The 23,193-nt window shown below is 48.7% G+C and overlaps 1 protein-coding gene across 1 annotated transcript in view; it reads left to right on the forward strand.

Moving 5' to 3' along the window:
- The window catches only part of CACNA2D4 (calcium voltage-gated channel auxiliary subunit alpha2delta 4), a 131,648-nt gene that overhangs the window by 53,362 nt on the left and 55,093 nt on the right, over positions 1 to 23,193 (forward strand). The window contains exons 23-27 of the mRNA XM_075428538.1: positions 16 to 113; positions 2,106 to 2,199; positions 3,594 to 3,689; positions 5,293 to 5,420; positions 8,641 to 8,721. Of these exons, the coding sequence (XP_075284653.1) occupies positions 16 to 113; positions 2,106 to 2,199; positions 3,594 to 3,689; positions 5,293 to 5,420; positions 8,641 to 8,721 (497 nt within the window). The remainder of the gene's footprint in view (positions 1 to 15; positions 114 to 2,105; positions 2,200 to 3,593; positions 3,690 to 5,292; positions 5,421 to 8,640; positions 8,722 to 23,193) is intronic.

Here is a 23,193-nt window from a genome sequence, read left to right on the forward strand (position 1 = left end):
TCCCCTCCCCACCAGGATTTACTGCATCACCGACATTGATCCAGCCCACCGGAAGCTCAGCCAGCTGGAGGCTGTGATCCGTTTCCTCACCGGAGAGGAACCTGACCTTGAATGTGAGTCCCAGGCACCAAAAGGGCCCTGCTGGGGTTTTCCTGTACCCATCACAGAGGAGAGGGGACTGTGACAAACTGATTGGTGCCAGAATGAGCTCCTGTGGCACCTGCTCAGACAGGCAGGACAGAACTCAGGACCACCTTAATTCACAAGTGGAAATGAGCTGAGGATCCACTTCCTTGTCTCCATCAGAGGGGTTTTTTTCCCATTTCAAAGCTGTCACATGACTTGGCCTTCTTGAAGGTTTCAGCATAGGAAATACTGAAAGGTGAAAGGCTTGAATGGAGCTTGGCGGGGGCTGCACACCACGTTTAAGACAGACTGACCAGCTGGGCTAGAAGGGGCGATGGCAGGAGGAGCCAGGAAAGCTGCTGTGACTACTCTGCTCCCCAGGGCCCCAACCAGCATTCTCCAAAGGCTGCATGGTGCCATCTAGACAGATGGGCTCTTTCAGAACAAGGATTATTAATTTTGTTTAACAAACACGATTGGTAAATGACTCAAGGCAAAAATCATTACAGAATGATTATCTTTCCTGCTCCCCCTGGTACTCATTGTTTGCACCAGGTCCCATGCTCCAGGCGACGTGTAGCCTCACAAGCAGCTGGCACAGCACCACTACAGAGTGGGATCTCTGTCAGGGGGCAGAGGTGGGCAGCTGTGCATAGGAACTCCCTACAGCAATTTAGCTCTAGGATGTCCTTCCGCCCACCTCACTCTCCATGGCTTCAGCCCCCTAAGTTGTGCCAAGTACAAGCTTTTGCTTGTAATGCTCCACCTAAGAGGCATAAACCTTTGGCACAAAGATGGGAATCTCTTAAAACTAAAATCAGATGTAATCCAATAATTGTTCCTCTCTTGCACAGTGTGAGCAGACCCCTCCTGACTGTCTTTGGAGCAGGCTGAAAAGATGTATGAGTTGAAGAGGCCAGGGAGGAGGAGGAAAATTTCAGGAGAGCTGACTATGAGAAATATGCAGACTTGGAAGTGCTGTGGAGGAAAAACAGATATGATGGACACCTCCTAGACATGTGGGGCCTGGGGAGGGAAAGATCTGGTGGTGAGCTCTGGTTTTGAGGCCTGAAGGACAACAACGATGGAGAGATTGATCCTGACAAAGAAAGGAGAAAGGAAGTTGGGAGAACTTGGGAGAAAACACTGGGGGAGACTGTGACCTCAACCCAAAAAGTTGAGCCAGAAACACCGAAGTGGTGGGGATGGCTTAATCTAGAACAGCACTGAAAGGGCCATATCTGCAGTACCATAGCCATCACATACTCTCAGTAGATGAACACAAGCAGGGCAATACAGAAATGAAGCAGGTCAAATAAATCGGGCTTTAGAGTATGTCATTTAGCACATGATGATACCTCAAACCTTCCTAAACACTTCTCAGTTCCAGTCCAGAGTGGATTAGATTGGTAGCCTAGACTGTCCTGAGCATCTGGTAGAAACCAGGGCAGGACAGTGTTTTGTAAGACTTACAGGAAGGAAGGAGGGCTAATAGAGCAGCTAATGACCACAACGACAGAGTAGAGGCCATGAAGAAGTCACTAGTGGTTTTGGAGAAAGCTTCTCAAGTGGAATGGGGTTGCTGGTGCCCTCTCTCCAGGGCACCCAGAAGAAAGGTCAAGGCAGGGATTTGAAGCAATGGCTGTGGACAGCCTGTTCAGTCAAGGAGAAGGTCAGAGTGAAGTCTGATGGATAACTTCGTTTGAAAGCCTCTCACTTGCCCACTCTTTCAAACCCAAACCCTTCCCTCGAGATTGCAGGGGAACCAGTTGGATGATCTTAGCTGTAACATGTGATCCTGCGCTCTCCACCGTTCAGGGTGGCAGGTCCTGTTCTCAGCCCTGTAACGCGAGGCCTCTTTTTGCGCCATGTTGCTCCACCGTCCTGGCCAGGCAGATGCTGCTTAACAAGGGACACGCTAAGACGTCTAGGGAGGAACACATCTTTCCCTCCTGATTGTTCTTTTCCCTTCTTCTTAGGTGATGAGGAGCTGGTCCAGGAAGTGCTGTTTGACGCAGTGGTCACTGCACCCATGGAGGCCTACTGGACAGCACTAGCCCTCAATATGTCCTTGTAAGTGTATGAGAAATAAGTATGGGTTAAACATCATTGAAGGTGCATCTCCAGATGCTATGGGCTTATGCTATGCTGGAAACAGTCACAGACCCTTGTACAGCATATAAGAAACTTCAGAAATAGCTCAAAAACCTGATAAAATTAGCTCAATAGCTTTAGAAATAACTCAAAAAGTGTCTCTCAGGAGTGGACTCCAGAAGGCTGGGCCTTCTCGGGAGACTCTTTAGTTTGGTGAGGGATTTTTTGGTAATGCAACATTAACACAACTCGTGTCTGAATGTCATTGGAGGACAGCAGTGATTCAGATGTGTCACTGCAAAGGGTGTTCAGCACCAGCTCTTTGCAGCACCTAACTCAGATGCACTGCATTTCCCTCTCTAATTGACAGAGTTTAGTATCTCAGGCACCTGAGACAATTTCAGCTTAAGGTTATTGCGAATGGTTTCTCCATGCATCAATTATCCCTTTGAACAGCAGCAGCATGGTTTGGCTCCACCTCCCATACGACTGTAGCAGAAGTTCCATCTCGAGTGGCAAGGAATTTGCTCCCTTACCATCAGCGAAGAAAAGGGAGTTTGACCTTGCCTCTGCTGGTGACGCCTTCACATTGAGCCTCAGGAGTGGACAGGCTGGCTTCAGTAAACAACTTTCTATGTTATAATTTCCAGTGAGGCACCTGTTGCTCGTAGTATGATACTAGTATCATGTCACACAGATCTTCTTTCAGCAGACAACATGCTACTTACACAGATGTGTGGCTACAGGACTCCTGTCCCTCTTTCAGTTACCAGTAACCCTGCCACTAACAGAGGCTGAGCCAGTGGCAATCGTGCTAGGACACCCAATTATCAGCACGTCTTTAAACAGCTACACCAACGCACCCTCCTCACTTTAGGGCTACCACACTGCAGCTGGCTCAGCACCATGTAGCTGTTCCATCTATGCCCTTGATACCTCCAGCAAGATGCACCAGAATCAATGTACTGCTTCAGAGTCATTCTGCTACCCTGCCCATCCTCTGCACGCCTGATACAGCCGTTGTCCCTCTGCAGTTCCTCTCCCTCACTTCAGCTGCATGCGGGCAGCCTGGAGCAGGGCTAGTAGGAGGAGAGCAGCTTATGGTCTATCTACAAGAGAATGAAATGAGCAGATTTCAAAGGTGTCAATCTAGTTACACATCTAAGCCTGTGAATTGTTAGCCAGTAACAAGCTGTTGCCATTAGCAGGGAGGAGCCAGTGTCACTCCTGGCGTAAATGGGTTATATCACAAATGAACTTGGGACCCTGTCTCCAGCTGTGACTTCTAGTTTGAAAGGCCCTCACCCTGGGGCAGGGAGATGGCTGTTCTTCTGAGAACTGTTTGCTCCTGCTTGTGTGTTTCTGTTCCACAGGGAGTCTGAGGCAGGTGTTGAGATGGCATTTCTGGGCACTCGGGCTGGACTCATGAGGAGTGCCCTATACGTGGGCTCTGAGAAAATTTCCAACAGGTAAGTCCCTAAAATGTATTAAGCAGTTTCTCTCAGTGTCTCTGAAGGGGCAGCATGAAAGCACCACCAGCCTCAGAAATGTATTTGGGGAGACAGAAGCAGAAAGGAAAGGAGCAACACCTTGATGGCATTGGTGCTGATTTACAGAGTCAGGGGAGGAGTCCTTTGTCCTCCTCTGGTCCTTCCGAGTTTTTTCTTAGAACACTGTCACAAAGTGCATTCGTTGCAATGAAAACCTTCAATCATTCCCTGACTTTGGTCAGCTAACAGAGAAAATGTCCACAGTTACTATATATCTGCATGATTGTTTTGCAGTGCAGAGGCTCTGCACTCCAGTGCCCTGGTGATAATCCATCTTGGCTAGGCTTGATCTTTCTGTCTCAATTCCCCTTCCAGGTTTATTCTGTTCTGCCTCTTACATTGCCCCCATTGTAGTAATATCCCAGTGCCTTCCACATGAGGCATTAAGTGATGTGACTGACGTCTGTCATACATGATTCATCCTCTCCCTCAAGGCACAAGTGTGTGTTCAGTGGAGGGTTTTGACGTGGAAAGGGTATAGTTTGCATTTTTGTTGTGTTCTGAATGCGCAAGCTGCTGCATGCTGCTGTAAGAAAGGATGGGTTACACAGGCACACCAGCAGCTGGGACAGACAGGGGTCAGTGTCGGTGCTGGGCCTTAGCTTCTCGGCAGCTGTTTCTCTGTCTCTGAGTTCCCCAAACACAGGTCAGACGTCCAAGTCAGAGCACTCTGCTGTGCCTGGAAGGTGACGCTCTTCATGTCTTTGAGGCAGTCTGGAGATGTCAGAGTAGTCGGGCTCTGGCAGCAAGGGAGAAAACAAGGTGTGCTGCAGGAGGCTAACACGATTCCTTCTCCCGCCCTGCTCCTCGGGAGCATCGCTCGGTGCTTCCGCACAGCTGCAGCGCCAGACCCTCGCACGTCACACACGAGGCGCCTCTGGAGTCCCCTGAAAGGAAGGAACCGTATAAACTAGTGCTTATCCCTCACGTCAAAATACGCAGCAAAACGAGAGCCTGGAAACAAAGGCGATTTGACAGCAGGGACCCCCGGGGTAGACAACGACCCGATTTTCAGGAGCTTTCTCTGAGGACCCACTGCCTGCCTTGCCATGCGCTCAGGACTCACCCCCCTGCCCTCAGAGCACCCATCTCCCCCAGCACTGCAGCCTGCGTGGTATTTAGCCACAGCAGCACGAGTTCGGGTTTGGGGTGGGTTGTTTTTTTTTTTTTTAGGAGACCGTCTAATCCCCTTTTCTCACCTGCTCCCTATTATCCCGCAGTCATTAATGACCTTCGACTGGCCCCGGGCCCGCTCCCCCCAGCCCGCCCGCGGGGACGGCGGCGCCCAGGGCCTCGGCCGGGGCAACAGCGGCACCTGGCGGGCGGCCGGCAGAGGCGCGGGGCCCTGATGGCTGAGGGAAAATGGCGGGGCTCCGCGACGACCCTCGGGCTGGCGCGTTTCGGTGCGCCGGGGGTCCCCGGGCGGTGTGCCCGGCCTCGCGGGTCCCCCTGCCCCGCCCCGCGGAGGGCCTCCGCTCCTCCGTACCGCACGCAACGGCGGCCCTGGGTTTTCTCCCGGCAGGAAATTCCTGACGGGGAAGGACAAGGAAAGCATCTTCACCATGGACCACTTCCCCCTGTGGTACCGCCGGGCAGCCGAGCACCCCCCGGGCAGCTTCGTCTACAGCGTTGCCTCGGAAGACGATTCAGGTAACCTCAGCCTGAACGCTGGAGAGCAGGGGCAGAGAAGGCTGCTCGCATCTTGTGTCCCACGTCACGCGTGTCCCACGTCACGCGTGTCCCACGTCACGCTCGTCCCCGTCCCTTCCTCGCCGCCTCCCGCCGAGCAGGGAGGCCTGAGGCCTGGCCTCTTGGCGTTGCCTCCGCACCGGCACAGAGGGCTCGTGGCGGAGGTGCTGGACACGAGGGAAAGGCAAAGCTGCCAGGTGCTGGGCAGCCGTCGGGGCTGCGGAACGCGAGGGTGCAGAGGGGGTGAAGGACGCGTGGGAACGCAGGGCCTGGGTAGAGCAAAGGGTACAGGGAGGTGGGAGATCACAAGGTACTCGTGGGGCTGGAGAACACCGGACCCGTGAGAAGGGGAAGGGACAGGTGTTGCAGAAGGAACTGGACACGCAGCTATGACCAGGCCTGGGAGGGAACATCATCAGACGCACTGAATGGCGGCAGCACCCAGGACTGGTGAGGGATCAGTTAGGAAGTGTCAGTTTAGAGGCTGTCGCTTTTTCCATCACCACTTCCCATGACAGGAAAGGATGGGTTTGTTATGGAAGATGGTGGAGGAAAAGGGAATGGTTTTCCACGGTTTTCCCTGGGTGAGGGTGTCTCGTTCGTCCCCTGTCGCATCGTGGTACTGGACTGTGGCACCTCCTGCCCAGCTGAGGAGCTCAAACATGAGAAGTAAGCAAGGAGTGGCGTTTCAGTGTCTCTTGCTTGGGGCATTGGTTCCTGTGAGTTTGCAGGGCCAGCCAGGAGCTCCTTAAAGGCTGGAAGAGAGCAGAATAGCCTAGAAAGAAACAATCCAAACAAAATACTCATGCGAGACTCCTACACAGAAGGCAAAAATCCCCTTTGTGCTCCTTTCTGGCCCCTAGCACTCCATCTCTGTCACGGAGCTCAGCACTTTAGCTGTTACAGCTTTTTGTGGTGCAGTAGTGGGAGGCTGGTGGGTGGGAACGCAAGTGGCAAAGAGGAGAAAACCAGACTGTGAGGCAAGAGATGAACCGGGATGGAAAAAGAAAATATTTGAAACTTTCCACAAAAACCTCTCTCTGCACAGCACCCTTAAATCTCACTTAAAAGGCAAGTGTGGAAAGGGGGAGGCATGGCAGGAGGGACCTTTTTCTCCCCTGCGTGCGATGGCATTTGCTCCTTGGAATAGAGCGTGGGTTACAAAACCAGGCAGTGACACCCTATGGGGCTTCCTAGGGCAGCTGTTACCCAGGCCACAGTAGTCACTGCTGGCTAAACAGTGGTGTTGTGGCTTGATGTGGCTTGCTTGGAAGTCACGGGTAGTTTTGCGTGGATAAAGACAGAAGACAAGCAGCTGCTGCTGTTTTTTGTGTTGCATGGCTGTTGGTCAGAAGCTTCAATCACATCCAGGACCCCACTCACCTGGAAACGCTACAGGCATGTTGTGAGAAGTATTACCTGGCCCTGAAGTCCTTATGCTCTAAACTGCAAGGAAGATTATTAGTCTCTTTAGAGATGAGCAGCTGGGGTTAGAGAGGCTGTGATCCATGAGATAACGCAATATGCCTGTGAAGAGCCAGCAAACAGTACTTGGTGCTTCTGAGCCACAGTCCTTCACTATCAGAGCACGAGTCCAGGCCCTATCTTGACATCTGATGAATGAGGGGTGCCCCACCTTTTGGCCAGAGCAGACCACCGAGTTTCTTATTAAATTCTTGATGATTAGATGCTGATTTCATCCTTTCCACATGACTCAGTATATGCCTGCCCTCTGACAAGGGGTTTTCATGGCAGATGTGCTGCTCATCACATAAGAGGGAAGAGCCTGAAGACCTCCTTGTTGGGGAGCAAGCCATCAGGGAATGGCTGCAGGTGGTCAGAATAATTTATCCAGGGCTTCTCCTTCCAGTGTCCAAAAGTCCCAGAGACAAGAAGACAGGAGGGAAAGCTCTGCAGGTCAAGTGGAACTGTTCTTGCAGCCCAGATCTCTCATGTGTTGGGTGGTTGGGTTTTTTTGGTTTATCTTTTTTTCTCTAGGGTTGCTAAGTGTATTTTGCTTATCTGTCCCATCCTAGGGAGAGCAAGAAATTTGGGGTTCACCATAAAGGCAGGATTAGACTCAAGGCATGTGAGCATAATTTAGCTGGGTATTTGTTTCACAAGGGCTTTACTATTTCTGACATCCTTGAGCAAGTTAATCTGGCTTCAGTCCAAAAATAATGAGCAAGAGACTCCAGGCTAAACAGGATCATGCTCAGGACACACTGGGTACCAACAAGAAGGATAAAGGCAGAAATGGAAAGCAGTAGCAAATGCTGGAGCTCTTGGGAAGGAAAGAATACCTGACCCATCTGTCTGAGCAAGAGATTTCCATACAGTCTGTGAGGAGGGAGTCAGTTGCAGGCTAAATCGATCGTGCTGACCTTCAGACTGTCCCCTGGCAGTTCCAAAAGAGGTGCCCCAGCTGAAGCTAACAGAAATTGAATCTGTCACATGGACATTTGCAGGCTGAAACAAGTGCACTAACAAAGAGAGGGCAGGTGGGGTTCAGTTGCTTAAACCCATCCAGCCATGCTATTTGAAATGCCCTGTGGGAGCTGAGAGATCTGCACAGGGCTGGCAGATGTGACACAGGACCTACAGGACACTTAAAGCAGCAGCTAAACGGTAATCGGGAGACCCTGGGGCATAACAGAGTTTAGACAGCAAAGTCCCAGAAGACTTTTTCTAAAATGGGGTGCTCCTGGAAGTACCTGGAAGTGCTGTGTCTGTCTCTCCAGTTTGCAGTGCTGGCCTGGCTTGGGTAACAGAGCTAGGTGTTAGCCTGGCCTTTGCTGTGCGAGAGTTGGTGTCAGAATTACCTGTCCTGCTTCTCCTCTGTCTACAGAGCTTAGCTGGCGCATGAAGCGGAGCAGCTTTGTGGCCTAAGAGAAGCTCTACGTGCCCAAAATTGAGGAGGCCAGTCCTTTACATTTTATGTTGAGGATGCTACTTTTATCATGGGACATTATCTAGAAGAAAAAAAAAAATCTACTCAGAGCTGCTTAGTTTGCTTATGTGTCTTGAAAGATGCAGTCCTTCAAACTCTTGGATGTTTCAGGGTTGAGGCATATGTACACACGGCCCTGGATGTGAAGATGTGTGAGCAAGTTGCTCCTGCTGTGTTTTACTCCTCTCTGGTGGTAAAGTAACCAAGCCTGCCGTATTTGTGTCTTGACAGAGGGAGGTGGCCTACCGAAAGTGGTGACAGTGAGCACAGCTGTGGCTGTGGCTGTGGATGGGAAGATGGGCATTGCTGCAGGTAGGACATTCTGGTTTCTCTTTTTATCTTGAATGAGATGGTTGCATCTTGTATTGAGAGTGGGAGCTGAGAGCTGTTAGCTTGTCATTCAAGGGAAATGACGGGAGCCACAATAGCTTGTGATGTTGAAAACTAGGCTAAACAGAATATTAGCACAGGTACTGAACGGCTGATAGGCTTTTGAAAGGGAAATTAGCTGTTTGAATGGAAGCTTCCCATCTTCAGTGCCGGTGAATTTGTGGGTTGAGACTGTTTCTCTGGAACATGAGTAGGTTAAGAAGTCCGCAAAGGTTTTGAACTGTTTGCAGGAGACACTTTTGGTTTTGGAAGAAGAGCATGTTCTTGTGTCTCCATCATTATCTCAGCTGAAAAATAACTTTTGCTGGTGGGACAGGCATGTTGCTGGATTTCAAACTCGGACATATGCATTGCCAAACATATCTTTGTATCTGAGCTTTAAACCCCTTGTGGCAGACCTTTGCTAGACTCTGTGTCTACTTTTGGAAAATTCATAAAGACCGTTATTTCCAGCAGAACCTCATAACTTTTGAAGCTTTACCATTTTCTGCAGCAATTGCTTCAGCCTTTACGCAAGTACTGCGAACTCAGAAGTGAAACAGAGCAGCCATTTAATGAAACAAAGCAACATTAATCAGTAATGCTGGCATCATATCCAACTTAAACACTCTGTGTAGGAGTATTGGGGTAAGAGAAGTTGTAGCTCAGTGGACATCTTTTTTAGACCAGGAAGCACTGGCTAAGGGAAGAGGTTGGTGGAACAGGTAATGGAGTAGTTATTACCAGAAATGTGCTGAGACGCAGAGCTGCCTTTGAAAGAATGGTTGGTGTTAATGGAGTCCTGTACGGTGGCAGGAATGGCTGAGTAGAATAGATACCAAACCACGGCTTTGTTATAGGAGTATCCAGTAGAGAAAAGGCCATGTAACAAATACCTTCGGGTCAGAGAGTCATCCACTGCTTTTGCCTGGGCTGTGTAGGATACCATGAGTGGTCTTCAGTACTACTAGTCCCTTTAACTTCCTCTGATGAAGCGTTCCTGAATTTCCAGGCTTTCAATAAGTTCCAGTTGAGAGGGGTACTCTTCAAGTATCACCTGGGCATCAAGAAAGTACTTATAAGCTGAAGGAGGGGTGTTATGAAATAACACTTTTCACTGATCTATCACCATTTCTTGCCCGAAGCCAGAAAATTGTTGTGAAGTTTGTCCGGAGACCCCTGTGACAGAGAGATGGTTTCATTAAAATTCATGTTGAGTAAGTGCTTGGGTTATAGAAACTGCTCTCAAAACTGATACTTGCTGGCACTGTTACGAATATATCCAGCAGAGAATGAAATAGCATTGCAACAGTACCAAGGGTCTCTGTGCAGCACTGGAGCATTTTTCTAAGCATGAATTTGGGAGGAGAAGAAACATTTTTAAAAAAAAAAAAAAAAAAAAGATTGTTTTTCATGGTTCTTTTCCTTCCCTTTCCTCACCTGTGAGTTAGAGCAGAGGCACACAAGCAGTTCATCTGGCCCTCAGCATAAATATAAGGAAGGAAAATTCTGGGTGGAAGAGGTGGAGCAAGAACAAGTGGCAGGAAGATCTGCCCCTGACAGAGCCATTGCTCTTCTGTCAGCAGTGCTTTTCACAACCCCTGTGGAGATTTCCACCTACTCAGTTACGCTGAACGCTGAATTGGTTGTCTGTGTGGACATGCTGTGAAGGGGCAGGATCCTCTGCAGAGGGAAGAGGAGGGTGGAGAATGCAGCAGAGGATAGGGAAAGAAATCCTGATAAAACAATAACAATAAGGTAATATTTCTGTCATTTGTGGAAATGATACAGAACAAACCAGTTTCCTCACTGGTAACCGTGGAAGTAGAGACACAGAAACAAATTCTCAATTGCTTTTGTGTCTTAAAGGTACCATGGTCTCTGTCACTGGCAGGCACGTTATGTGACCTGACCGCAAGCATCTTCTGCTTCCTTCCACACATGGTACATTCTGCTGGGTGTTCTTTATTCCCCATTTTGTAGGTGTTGAGGAAAACTACCCATATTTCATCCAAAGTGTGGACTGCAGGCCAGCACCGAGGGAAATAATTTCTCCCAAAGTGTCCAAAATCCTGCAGGCCCCCAGCTGTAGCCCCCATTCACTTCAGTAGGAATGCAAGCGTTCACTGATGTATGTCCCATCTGCTGGCTTGGACATAGGTTTACAACACATCTGGGGGGTTTCAGGGAGCAAAAGGATACTGTATTACCACCATTTGTTTTCTTTCCAGTAGTGACTAGGGTCGTTGTCTGAATCTTTCATAATACCAGTTGTGGTTAAAAAAAAAAAAAAAAATATTGTGGTCATGCTACCTATTGCACTGCTGTTTGTTCTTGAGTAAGGCCGTAGGTCTCCATCTCCCCTCACAGCAGTGTAACCATCCTGAGTGGCTAGGACCTGATTCTGGGGGGCTTCACCCAGAGGGGAGGCTGCCGCGCGGGTGATGCTGAGCAGTGCTGTAATACCACCCTGGGTACAGGAAAGAGGGGAAGGAAGAGGAACGAGTGGAGACACAGCAAGAGGCAATCAGAGCAGAATGGCATGCAGGTTGTTGTTATTGTTGTTCTGATGGTGTCAGCCCTCAGTGGGATTGATACCCTATTCACTTGGCGTTAGGATACTACCAGAAGTTTGGTACCCAGCACTGGTTCCCAGAAGGCCATATATCTGGGTAGGCGTGTAGTTTCCGGGTAAATGCAGTCACAGTTCTGTAAAAGGGGAACAACAGAGACTTTTTAAGTGCCCCTATAAAAGTGCAAGTGGTATGAACTGGCCTGTCATTCTGCCACTGATCGTTACTGTCACTTGTTTGACTTGATGGTGCTTGGGGAGGTTTGTGAGCACTCTGAAATGTTCACTATGCGTGCAGTGAAAAATTAATCTCTAGGATTTACAGCCTTGCCTGTGGGGAGGGAGCGCACGCAGTGCCCCCATGGGGAGGACGCCAGTGACAGGGAGCAGTGGGCCCCTGTTCTTCTGGCAGCTGAATGGCAGTCCCCAGCCAAGGTGGAGAAAGGCAAACTGGTAAAATCAAATGTCTAGGAAGATGACACACGCCTGGGCACTGTCAGGACATGAGGGAGCAGTCAGCTGGGATTAGAGAGCAGCCAGGCTGGAGGGCTGAAAGCAGGGATGAGGGGGGAATACAAGGGCCTCATTCCTCCTATTTCTGTCTGGCTTAGCTCAGTAGGAAATCCCAGAATTGGTTTGGGTGGAGTCTAAGATGCTTCTCTCTCCATTAGAGATGCTGCTCCACACAAGGATGGTTGGGGAGGTGTCCAAATTCAGGAGGAAAAAGCAGTATCCTGTGCTCTACCCTACCGTCTTCCCTTTTCACCCAGCCCTCTTCTTCCCCTGTGGGCCAAGCTCCTGTACCTGGGGCACGAGGGGGACGCACAAAGGGTTCAAGGTACCCGCAGGTCTCTCAGAGGACAAGGTGGAGCCAAGGCAGGGTCTGCTTGGTGAGCTGAGTTGGTGTGGTCACTTTGGTGGGAAGCCACACAGGTGAAGCTACCCCTGGCTTGGGTCTACCTGTTTCTTTGAATTAATAATATCTACCTGCTATATTGTTCTTTGGCACTTCAAAGCACTATGCAAACATTAAGTAATGCCTGGATGATTAATTATAATGAATTAGAAAGCAGCTATTCTCCCGGGATGTCAGTCCAGTACCTTTCACGCACACTAACTTTGCTGGAAATGAAAAATAAGGAATTGTGATGGCACCGTCCCCAAGCCAAGTCCTGCCCCAGATAGCACTGTCATCTGCTCCCTCCCATGAGTCAGTAGCCTGGGGCTTTCTGCTCCTCAGGGGGTGCGCGGCAGAAATCACATGTAGTTGCTGACAGAAACTTTTAGTGATTTAAAGCCTCAGTGAAACTGCTGGAATCTGTGCGGGAGTTTAGCTGTCATTTTGGGCTGTGCATGATGTCTCTTTCATTGCCTGACCTCACGGGTGGAGTTATGTTGTTGTCAGCCGGCTGCCTATCCCAACAGGGACAGGCAGGGGTTTCTTCCCCTTAGGTTCCCTGCCGTGGTGGTGGTGTCTCGGGGATGGGAGACAGCCGACACTGACAAATCATGGGGCACGCCCCGGCTCTGCGATGCCCGCTAAAACAAATCCAAGTGGCCACTTAGGAGATGCAGTTTTATTTCATATGATATCTCTCTTCTCCGTTTATATTCAAAGTTGATGTTAGTTCTTATCTGCAGTGATTGGACCACAGGGAAGTTTTTATCCCATGATGACAACAGCATATACAGATGTGTTTGGGGAGAGTCCTAAGCAAGCTCAAAGAAGGGTGAGAGAAGAGAAATATTGTCTCTATTTTACAGAGAGGGTTTTGGGACACTGAGTTATTAAGGCCAGTATTTTCAGAAGAGGTCTGTACTCACAGCAGGAGCGCATTTTAAAAAAAGCAAAGCTTAGATAATTTTTTTTCAAAACTATTTGAAATCAATCAGTCTGAAAAGTAGATAATGGGAAGTAATTTTGTGCTTATACTGCTGGTTAAAATCCAACCTCTATCAGTCCAATGGAAGCTCTTTATTTGAAAAGCAATTACAGGCCAGCTTGATGTCTCTCCGTCCTCTTCCTTGGTCCCCAGTTTTGGCTACCTGCTGTCTGTTACCAGTGACCAAAGAGAGATGGTGCAGGTGGCTTTTTCAGCAGTTCTGTTGCTGTGGCGTCTTTTCAAATTAATCTACACACAATTCTGTATTACTGCCGTTTTGTTGCTTGGGTGGGTAAAACATTTCAGCCGCCCCTCTAGAAAGTGACAGTTGCACCTGTGGAAGCTGCTAAAATGCATGGAAAGAAGCTACAATAGCGTGAGCACCTTTTGCATCGGAATAACTGCATCCAAGCTGGAGAATCAAAATTAGTTCACTAGACTGGCTTGGAAACAAGCATAGCATTACCCATACAAATCCTGAGAGCAGCTGATCTCTTAAATGTGTGCTGCAGTATTCAGAAGGAGCGCTGCCTCTCTTTTGATGCTGGAGGTTGTGCCAATGTTGTCCCAGTGCAGGGGCTTCTGTGAGCTCCCAAGGCATCATCTGGGCGCCTTTACGGAAATCACGGTCTCCCCTGCATCCAGTGATAGCATGGGTAGAAAGAGGGAAGGCTCAACTCATTTTCAGCCCGTCACCTGCTACATCTAGTTTCTGCCTGATGCCATTCCCTCCTGGCAATCCCTGAAGCCCAAACAGTTTCTCAAGCATTCCTTTGATCTGACAAAATGAGAGACGTCTGAAGGAGCTGTGCCTTGGAGCTCAGTCATAGAAAGTGTTAGGGGCACTCAGTAAGGCAGAAATGCTAATGATTTTAGTACTAGCAGCAGCTGTGCCTTCTCCACCTGTCAGGACATCTGGCTGGAGGCTGTTATCAGTTCATACACATTTGGCTGGCCGAAGGGTTGAGCCAATACTCTGCGGGCCATGGTATCAACGTTACACGATGCCGTTGGTGTGCCAAAACCAGTGCCTCTTGCATCCTTCATCCATCTGCCTGCCTGCCATCCGTTGCACTCTACTTTATACACTGAGCCTTGAGGGAGAGACCCGTAAGCATAAAGGCTGCTTTTTGGGGTGTTTCTGGGGCAGACACAAGCTCTCCTACGAGCCAGACTAAAGTGAGATGTTTGCCTTATTTTGCACTGGCTCTGATCTTAAACTCTGCCTTTCACCAAGGTTTGGTATCAGTGCTAGGACCACATGGTTCACTGTTCAGAGCTGGTTATCCTCCAGCCAGGTCAGCAAACAGGCAGAAAGAGCAAGCATCTGCCTGCAAAACTCCACATAGATGTCTCCATGTATAGACAGTAACCAGTGACAAGGGGGTAGAATACATTTATTTTATCCTCAAAAGAATGCTAAAAATAAGTACGCGAGACATCTCCCACAGCATTCTGCCCACCCTGGGTGGACATTGGCAATTTCCTTTCCTTCCATGGTGTGTCTGCTGTTAGTGTAGGCTGTAAGATCTTCAGCACAGGGATCGTGCTTCCTCCCTGTGTGTGGGGACATTGCCTGTTGCCTTGGGGATGAGCCCTTGGCTAGGGGAAAAATGAAGACAGTAGCCAGTAAGTATTTCCTTGTAGCCTCAGCTGAGTGCAGGAGTTTGCATGCTGCATCACTTACCAGGAAAAAAACATTGGGTGAATCGGCCCTCCTTTCCTCAGCCCGTGTGGGCATTGCTTTGCCCAGCACAGAGCCCCCACTGTGGGTGGCCTGTGCCCAGACCCTGCCCTCACCAACTGTTTTGGGGTATTTTCTCAATGGGACACCATAACAACTTGTGAGCAATGGGATTTCTCTTGTGGGGTCTGATGAGGCATTGCTCTGGGACATCCCCAGTCCTGGAGCCTGTTCTAGGCTGGAGCTACAGCCCAGGAGCCCATTCTTGCGTGTGCATAGCGGAAATCTTCTGGCCTAAGGTTATCCATCACCACCACCTCTATGGCTCCTCTGATTGCCATGGTTATCACACCTGAAAGGAAAAGAGCCCTTGACGCTGGCTCAGAAGAGGCTTGCATGTAGCTGGGTTTTTTTAGATTGGCACCCGGTGCCTTTGCCATGTTCCCTTTGCTTGCAAATTATTTGATATCATTTTAATTCTGAGCTGAATTAGAGCAGTGCGCGGGTTGTCATGGCAACCGTTTCCTTGTGCCTCTTGGTCTGACTCATTGCAGACTATTGCTCTCGCGCTCCAGGATTCACAGATGTGATAGGAGAAGAATCATGTGCTGGGCTTTCAACTTTTTTTTGCTTTTAATTTCCTTCCCAGCCTCTCTTGCATTAACTCCTACCTAGCCACAATCAGCAGGGACCTGTGTCTCTGCGCGGGGCCGCGGGGGCCCATGGGAGCACACTGCGTGTAGAGTATGTGGGGCTGTGCAGTGTGTGAGGGGATTTGTGCATAGCTGCGTGTATGTGCACACACAGTTTCTCTGCAGTGCCTTGTGTGCCTGTGGTACCTGTCTGCGTGTGTAGATAGAGGTGTGCACAGGTACACGTACAACACGGAGCGATTTGCACCGATTCCTGTCCGTGGTGGGGCTACATGCTAACACGTGTCTTCTGTGTGCGCATGCAGGTACGTGCATGAGTAATCCCTGTGGACATGGAACTGTACCCAGTGTGTGGAGTCTGTCAATATGCACTGATTATTCAGGGGGACTGACAAAGTGTGAGGGTCATCAATGGGCCAGGTCCATTCAAAGCTGTGTGAAGGTCCACAGACCACCAAGCAAATGGCATTGACACCTCTGACCAAGTAGAGTGCAAACCTAAATTTCTGTGTGAATGCAAGGCCAGTGCATTACCTTGCTCGCACCTATCACCCCACGATGGCCCAGGTTATGCATCTGAAGTACATGGAATAAAGTGGTGTCGTCCATGCAAGGGCCATAGCACAGGTATAATTGATGTCACGAGCTGTATTAGGACCTATAGTTCAGCACAGGAGCAAAGTCATGTGAGAAGATGCTGAAAGGGGTCAAGAAGCAGTCTGTAGATGTAGATGTAGGGATGAAGGTCGCAAAGAATGTTATAGGAAATGTCTTCTGAGATGGTTTGGCTTAAATTCAGCTAAGGCACAAGCAGACAAGTTTTGCAGGGTGAGAACCACAGAAACTTAGCAAAACTGAGGACATCTCCAGGCTACTCCTAAGATAAGTTCCTTTTACCATCAAACTCCATCTGTTTCCTTCCCCAGTTCACAGAATCACAGAATCACAGAATGGTCGGGGTTGGAAGGGACCTCTGTGGGTCACCCAGTCCAACCCCCTGCTGAAGCAGGGTCACCCAGAGCAGGCTGCACAGGACCTTGTCCAGGTGGGGCTGGAATATCTCCAGAGAAGGAGACTCCACAGCCTCCCTGGGCAGCCTGGGCCAGGGCTCCGTCACCCTCAGAGGGAAGAAGTTCTTCCTCACGTTCAGACAGAATTTCCTGTGCCTCAGTTTGTGCCCATTGCCCCTTGTCCTGTCACTGGGCACCGCTGAAAGAGCTTGGCCCCATCCTCCTGACCCCCACCCTGCAGACATTTCTAAGCATTTCTAAGGTCCCCTCTCAGCCTTCTCTTCTTCAGGCTGAACAAGCCCAGCTCCCTCAGCCTCTCCTCGTGGGAGAGATGTTCCAGTCCCCTCACCATCCTTGTAGCCCTCCGCTGGACTCTCTCCAGTAGCTCTTCATCTTTCTTGAACTGGGGAGCCCAGAACTGGACAGAGTACTCCAGATGGGGCCTCACTAGGGCAGTGTAGAGGGAAAGGAGAACCTCCCTCGACCTGCTGGCCACACTCCTCTTGATGCATCCCAGAATGCCATTGGCCTTCTTGGCAGCCAGGGCACACTGCTGGCTCTTTAGTTCCTCTTCTCCTGCCCTACCTATCCACCTAAGGCACAGATCTCCCCATCATAAGGCTATGTAATGGGACTCCTGCTGCCAGCTCTTTCCCCTCACAAGACCTTTTTCTTCTCTTCCTTTCCCTCACTGAGATACAGAAGCTGCACTCATAGGACCATAGGATAATTCTCATTGTAAGGCACCTCAGGAGGTCTCTAGTCAGCCTTCTGCTCAAAGCAGGGTCAACTATGAGGCCAGACCAGTTTGCTTAGAGCTTTGTCATGTTAATATTCCCAGAAATATTTCTTGTTCCTCCCTAATGCTCTTACACTTGTGCTCTCACTGTCTGTACCGTGCAGAGGCCTTGCTGATAGCCATTCTCTTTTTCTCTGCCTGTCCTTGCTCTGTATGAGGACTATCAGCAAATCTTCGTGGCTCACCAGGGACTGTGGAGGTGCTGAATGCAGGGTGGTTTGCAGTAGGAACGGGACAAATGTTGGGTGGTGAGGCACAGAGCATGTGGGAGGAGAGGAGAGAGTGGATGGAAGGGAGTCGTCCTGCTTCTGCCTGCAGAGGAGCTTGGCTGGGAGCCCTTGCCTGGAAAGCCCTGGGAAGTTGCAGGCTTTCCCAAGGCAGTGGGAAGGCAGGGGAGAGGTGCTGTATGTGCAGGAGATAGCAGTGTAGTCCACTCCATGCCTGCCCAGGGTGTGTGGAGGGGTGGTCTGCTGCTGGCTCTCGGCACTGCTTTCACAGGCAGCAGTCCAAATGCTGGAGTGTAGGGAGGCACAAGTTCAGTTTTCAGGGACAGTGTGGAGCCCACGTTTGCTGAGAGGAGTCAGAATCAGTATGTGGCAGTTGCCCTCCATCTGTCTGCCACCACAGGCAAGTGTTTAGGCTGCTTAAGCAGGCTCTGCAGAGAGCCTACGTGCAATGGAAAAAGAACAGACAGCAAAGAAAGCTGTGTCTTATAGGTCAGGCAATGCAGGGATAAAGTGAGGATTGCTTACAAATCAAGCTGAGTTAGATGTTGCAAAGGAGATTAAAACAAACAGCAAAAGATTCTTCAGCTATTTGAAAAAATAAAAAAGAGAATAAGAAATGGGGCCACTTCTGAGCAGTAAGAGTGAAGTTGAGATCAAGGCGTCCATAGTCTGAGCGAAAACCAGAGGCCTGTGTGCCCAGGTTGTTGATAAGGACAGCAATGTCGTCCTTTGGGAAAGAAACAAGCTGACTACTGGGAATAAGCAGCTCGAGCTGCTTAGTGCACTTACAGTGCTGGGCCTGGCTGCTCTCCGGCCCTGGGGCAGCTGGCACGTGGAAACACAGGCTTATAGCAGGGGATTTTTTTCAGCTCTACCCGCAGTGGTGACTCCATGCAGGCTGGAAAAGTGAAAATTCAGCAGTTAGGGTTAAGGAGGGGGGAGAAGTAAGTTTGTCAGCCTCAGACCTGTCAGTGTCACCTCTGTAATGTTTGTAGTGCTTTAGAGGAGATCTTGAAGGAAAAGTACAATTATCAAGCAATCGGGGGGGGGGGGGAACGGGAGTCAGGCAATGTCAGTTTATCAGTGCTAGATCATACCAGACTAACCCAATAGCTTCCTTTCAGATGGCTGTTTTCCTGGAAGGAAAAGAAAGATCAAAGGCCACATCTCTGTGTTTCAGTAAAGCACTTGCCACGTAAGAAACAATAGGTTGAATTGGAGTAGGTCAGCAAAGGTAGAGGCGTTACAAGGGGCAGGCAGGTAGAAGTCAGTCTGGGATGATGGCAGCAGCAGGATCACCTATCAAAGCCTCTCAAAAGGTTACTTGTAGCACTCCCCCATGGTCAGCCATGGGATTAATCTTTGCTAACATTGACCTGAGACCCTAACACAGATAGCAGTATGTAGTAAGGAAGTGTCCTGATAGTTCAACGCTAGAAGGCATCACTAGTACAGGGAGGGACCAGGATATCATAGAGAAAGCCTTATTTGACCTTGGTAGGAGTACCAGAAACAGAATGAATTTCAGTAGTATGACAGACAAGGTCATATGCTTGAGAACTAACATTAGAAATCTTCTGTAAGCTGGGAACTGTGTGAGATCTGGAGGAGAGAACAACAAGCAGGACTAGAGGCATTCCTTGTCTTCTGGGAACTGTTGGGCCCATTTTGCCAAGTCTTAGTGAGGATCCCCAGTGTAGGCTGTATTGCCCCCCGATGCCCACATAAAATTCAGGAAACCTTTGTCTGCCAAGTTCAGTCCCGAGATCGTTGCCGAAAGGCAGCTGGGTAGACAGCAGCCCTGGTCATGTCTCAGCTACATCCTGCTGTGCTCCACCCTGTTCTTCATGAGCTTTTGGCTTTCAGACGTGTGCATTCTTAGGACCTGTCTACCAAACAGGAATTTTTTTTTTGACTTGCCAGGATAGGGTTGGTAAACATATCCTGAGAAAGCTGAGGAGAAAAATGCTGAGAACTTCTGTGTTAGGTGATAGTAGAATAATGGTGAGTGATGGTGTGACGCAGTTGTGGGTGAAGCAAACATTGTCCTAGAATATACCTGGCGAGGTGTTCCCAGTGGGGATGGGGATGTGTTAGTGCTCCTGCCCAAAGCCCTCTGAGACATCTCCTTCTAGTTTGTGTTAGTTTTGGCCAGAGAAATACAGGCTGAGACAGGTATGGACAGGACAGAAAGATCATGAGAGAAAAGGGAAGCCTGCCTCCATGAGAGAAACCTGGGAGAACCCAACTTGTTTAACCACATGGAAGCAAGGCTTCAGCGGGTAGGATTACTGTAATAAATGCATCTTTGAGGAAACATTTAAACTAAAGCACAAGGCTTGTATGAAGTCACTGTATGTATAGGCCATGAAAACATTTAGGGTGCAAAACTAGAAAAGGGTTTCTAGCCATTAGGGTAATGCGGCTTTAGCTAGAATCTGAGGTAAAAAGCCAAATGGGTTTAAGCTGGAGCTTGAAAAGTCTGTAAGAAGATGGTGGTGCCTTGAATAGAAAGACATGAGACTCTGCTAGCCTGCAGTCTCTTCATCATAGGGAACAGCTAAGTCCCTCATCTCACCATGGCACACTACAACTGCCAGCGAGCAAGCAAACCACTCGGGGCACTCCCCCTTCACCACAGTGTTCCCTTTGGGTATAAGGCTGGGCCTTTTTACTTTATAATTCCTACACTCCATGACTTTAGTCAAGACCGAATAAAAATTTGCTTCTTAATGCAGCTGAAAGCCCCAGCACAGCACCTGGAAGGCCAGAAGTTAGGGCTGACCTAAACCCCTCTCTCAGCCTTTGACAGCGCGGTGGTTTCTCTTGATTGATTTGGGTTTTGCAAAGTAAAGAAGAGTGAGCAGAGAAGCCCCTGCTTATGATAACAAGCCTTTGAAAAGCAGATGGGGATGCGGGGGCTGGCGTGTTTTGTGGCAGCTGAGAAGTGACAGTTGAGGAGATCAGAGAAGGGAGAATCTGAAAAGCAGCTGGTCAGTCACTGAAAAGGGGATGATCAGTCACAAGAGGATGAAAATAAGGGGGGGAGAAAAAGAATAACTGCGGAATCAAAGACATTTCTGTCCAGTGGGAGAGATGTGAAAGATAACCATACGAGACCATGCGTGGTTGAGAAAGTGTAGACTGCTAAAAGGGGACTGTCAGTTTAAATAAAAGGCTAGATTTTTCTCTTGCCAAGAATTGCATAAATCTGGAGACTGTTGTTTAAAATCCAGTGTATTTATACTACTGTCAAGGTGGTTATGAGTGGGGTCAGACTCAGTTTCCAATAATCCAGCTCCCTCAAAATTACGTGTAGGTTTTTGTCCTAGGGTTTCCATATGCCTCCATCTTTAAAGCAGGAAAAATGCTCACATAGCCCAGCCAGTGTGTTGTGAGACATGGCTGGTGGGGAGGTGTAGGGAAAGGTGGTATTTACTAATGTATGGCAGTAGTCGGGTAGCATCTACAACACAGAGCACAGATATTGATGGATAAGGAGCATACTTTTAAAAGGAGGAGGGGAAAATTGGAAGGAGTGTGGAGAAAGGCTACGGTGTTGCTCCAGAGGTGAGGAAGTCGTTTACAGCGAAAGATTTAATGAACTCAATCTGCTTATCTTACCAAAAAGAAGACTGAGAGATGATTTCATTAGAGTGGAATATGCCTTCACAGGGAGAGATGCTAGTTACTGAACATTTGGGCTTTTTTAGTCTAGGGGAGAGAAGCATGACAAAAACCTATGACAGGAAAATGAAACCAAACAGATTCAAATAAGATATTAAACATGAATGCTAACAGTGAGCATGAATAGTTATTGTAGCAACGTACCAAGGGAGAAGGGATCTTTTTCATCTCTTCAATGTTTTCAGATCAAAGGTAGATGCCTTTCTGGAAAATTTGCCTTAGCTGCACGTAAACACTCCCTGTTGGATTTTCTACAGGAGAACATCTCTATTTTCTGTTTCATAAGCTAAACCAATTGAGCTCTTTAAGCCTTTCACAGCAAGGCATTTTCTGCCACCCTCAAATAATGTTTGTGGTTCTCTTCCACACACTTTCCAAGTAGCATGCGATACGCAGAAGGTCAGACTAGATGATCTAAAGTCCCTTCTGGCCTTTGTACTTTCTGAGTCTCTGCCTCTGTGAATTCATTAATGTTTGCAAGCTTCCAGAGAGCTGCCAAAGGCAGGCACTATAGAAATGCAAAGCATTATTATTACTCTGGATATTTCCCTTGAGCTTTATGCAGAGCTGGGTGAATATCTCAGTGTATTGTCTGTGCGTATTTCCTCACATGAAATACCTGCAGTTGTCATTCGTTTGGTGCCCTTTTATGAGTTGATTTTCTGCAGCTGTTCTAACAAACAAGTTTATTCCCAAGTTAGGACACAGGAAAAGCAAATGTGAAGGGCCAAATCTCAGCTTGGAGCCCCAAACAAAGAGCAGCACATTCTTGTTCCGGCCCAGAAGCTCCACGCAAGGCAGAGTTATTCTTAGCATCATGCTTTGCTTTTTGCTTGGTTTCAGGTGCCCTACACATGGCCTCTGCCTGGCTGCAGCACAAAGGCATGGTGGGATGGAGAGGTTTAGCCCCTGTTGTTGCTTCTCTCCCACCTTCCAAAGGGAGAAAAGCTGTGAGGATGCTGCCTTGAACCCAGATCTCCAGGGCTGCTAGTGGTGTGGGGAGCTCCCCGAAATGACACAAGAAATCTTTATTTACTTTCACTCCATTCTGTAACTGTACTTATCAGGGATTGCTTAATCTTTTGTCTGTAGTACACAGTATTCTCGGAGGGAAGGCTTTTCGGTCCCCAGCAGTCCCATGCTAGGACTTGGGCTTATCTAATCAGAGGATAGAAGCTGACCCTCTGACCTGTGCTTCCAATCAGTACCAGCAAATGCCGGCGCAGCAAGCTGCCAATGAACAAGATAGTGAGGAGGATTTCTGATTCATGTATTTTACGTGTATTATATATGCATATACATAATTATGTGTTTATATATATGGAGTTATATGTGTGTGTGAGTAGATACGTATACAGGGCAAATACATTTGCCAAATGAAAGATAATCAGATTGTGGAAAATCACAGCCTGCTCCCAGATAATTCATGAACCAAAGAAGCCTAGAGTCGTTGGATGAGTGTATTGGCCTTGCTTTTTTCCTACTCTACATTTCTGGTATTATATGAACTGCTTAGTAGTATCTGTGTGTGCTCCTCTACCTACATGGCAAAATTAGATTAAGCTATGTGTCATAGACACCACATTGTAAACAATAATGGTGATTCTCTCACGGCACATACCTTTTCAGCAGAACAGATGTTATCGGATGAAGCGCAGCTGAATTCTGCCCCCAGTTTCTCTCTGAAGATCAGACTGAATAGAACAGCGTGGCCGAGTATGACAGTGTGAGCATGGTGGCACAAGGGTTTGCTTCTTGCGGAGTTTAACATCTTTTGTGGTTCCACATGCATCCAGATGAGCTTTTTCTCCCAGGAAGGATGTGTGATGCATGGTGTATGCGTAGCACTGAAAGCAGAGAAGTGGGGAATTTAAACTTCTTAGCTGTGTGTGATAGACCT

This window comes from Opisthocomus hoazin, chromosome 8, assembly GCF_030867145.1.
Source record: "Opisthocomus hoazin isolate bOpiHoa1 chromosome 8, bOpiHoa1.hap1, whole genome shotgun sequence".
In the NCBI taxonomy this organism is placed as follows: domain Eukaryota; kingdom Metazoa; phylum Chordata; class Aves; order Opisthocomiformes; family Opisthocomidae; genus Opisthocomus; species Opisthocomus hoazin.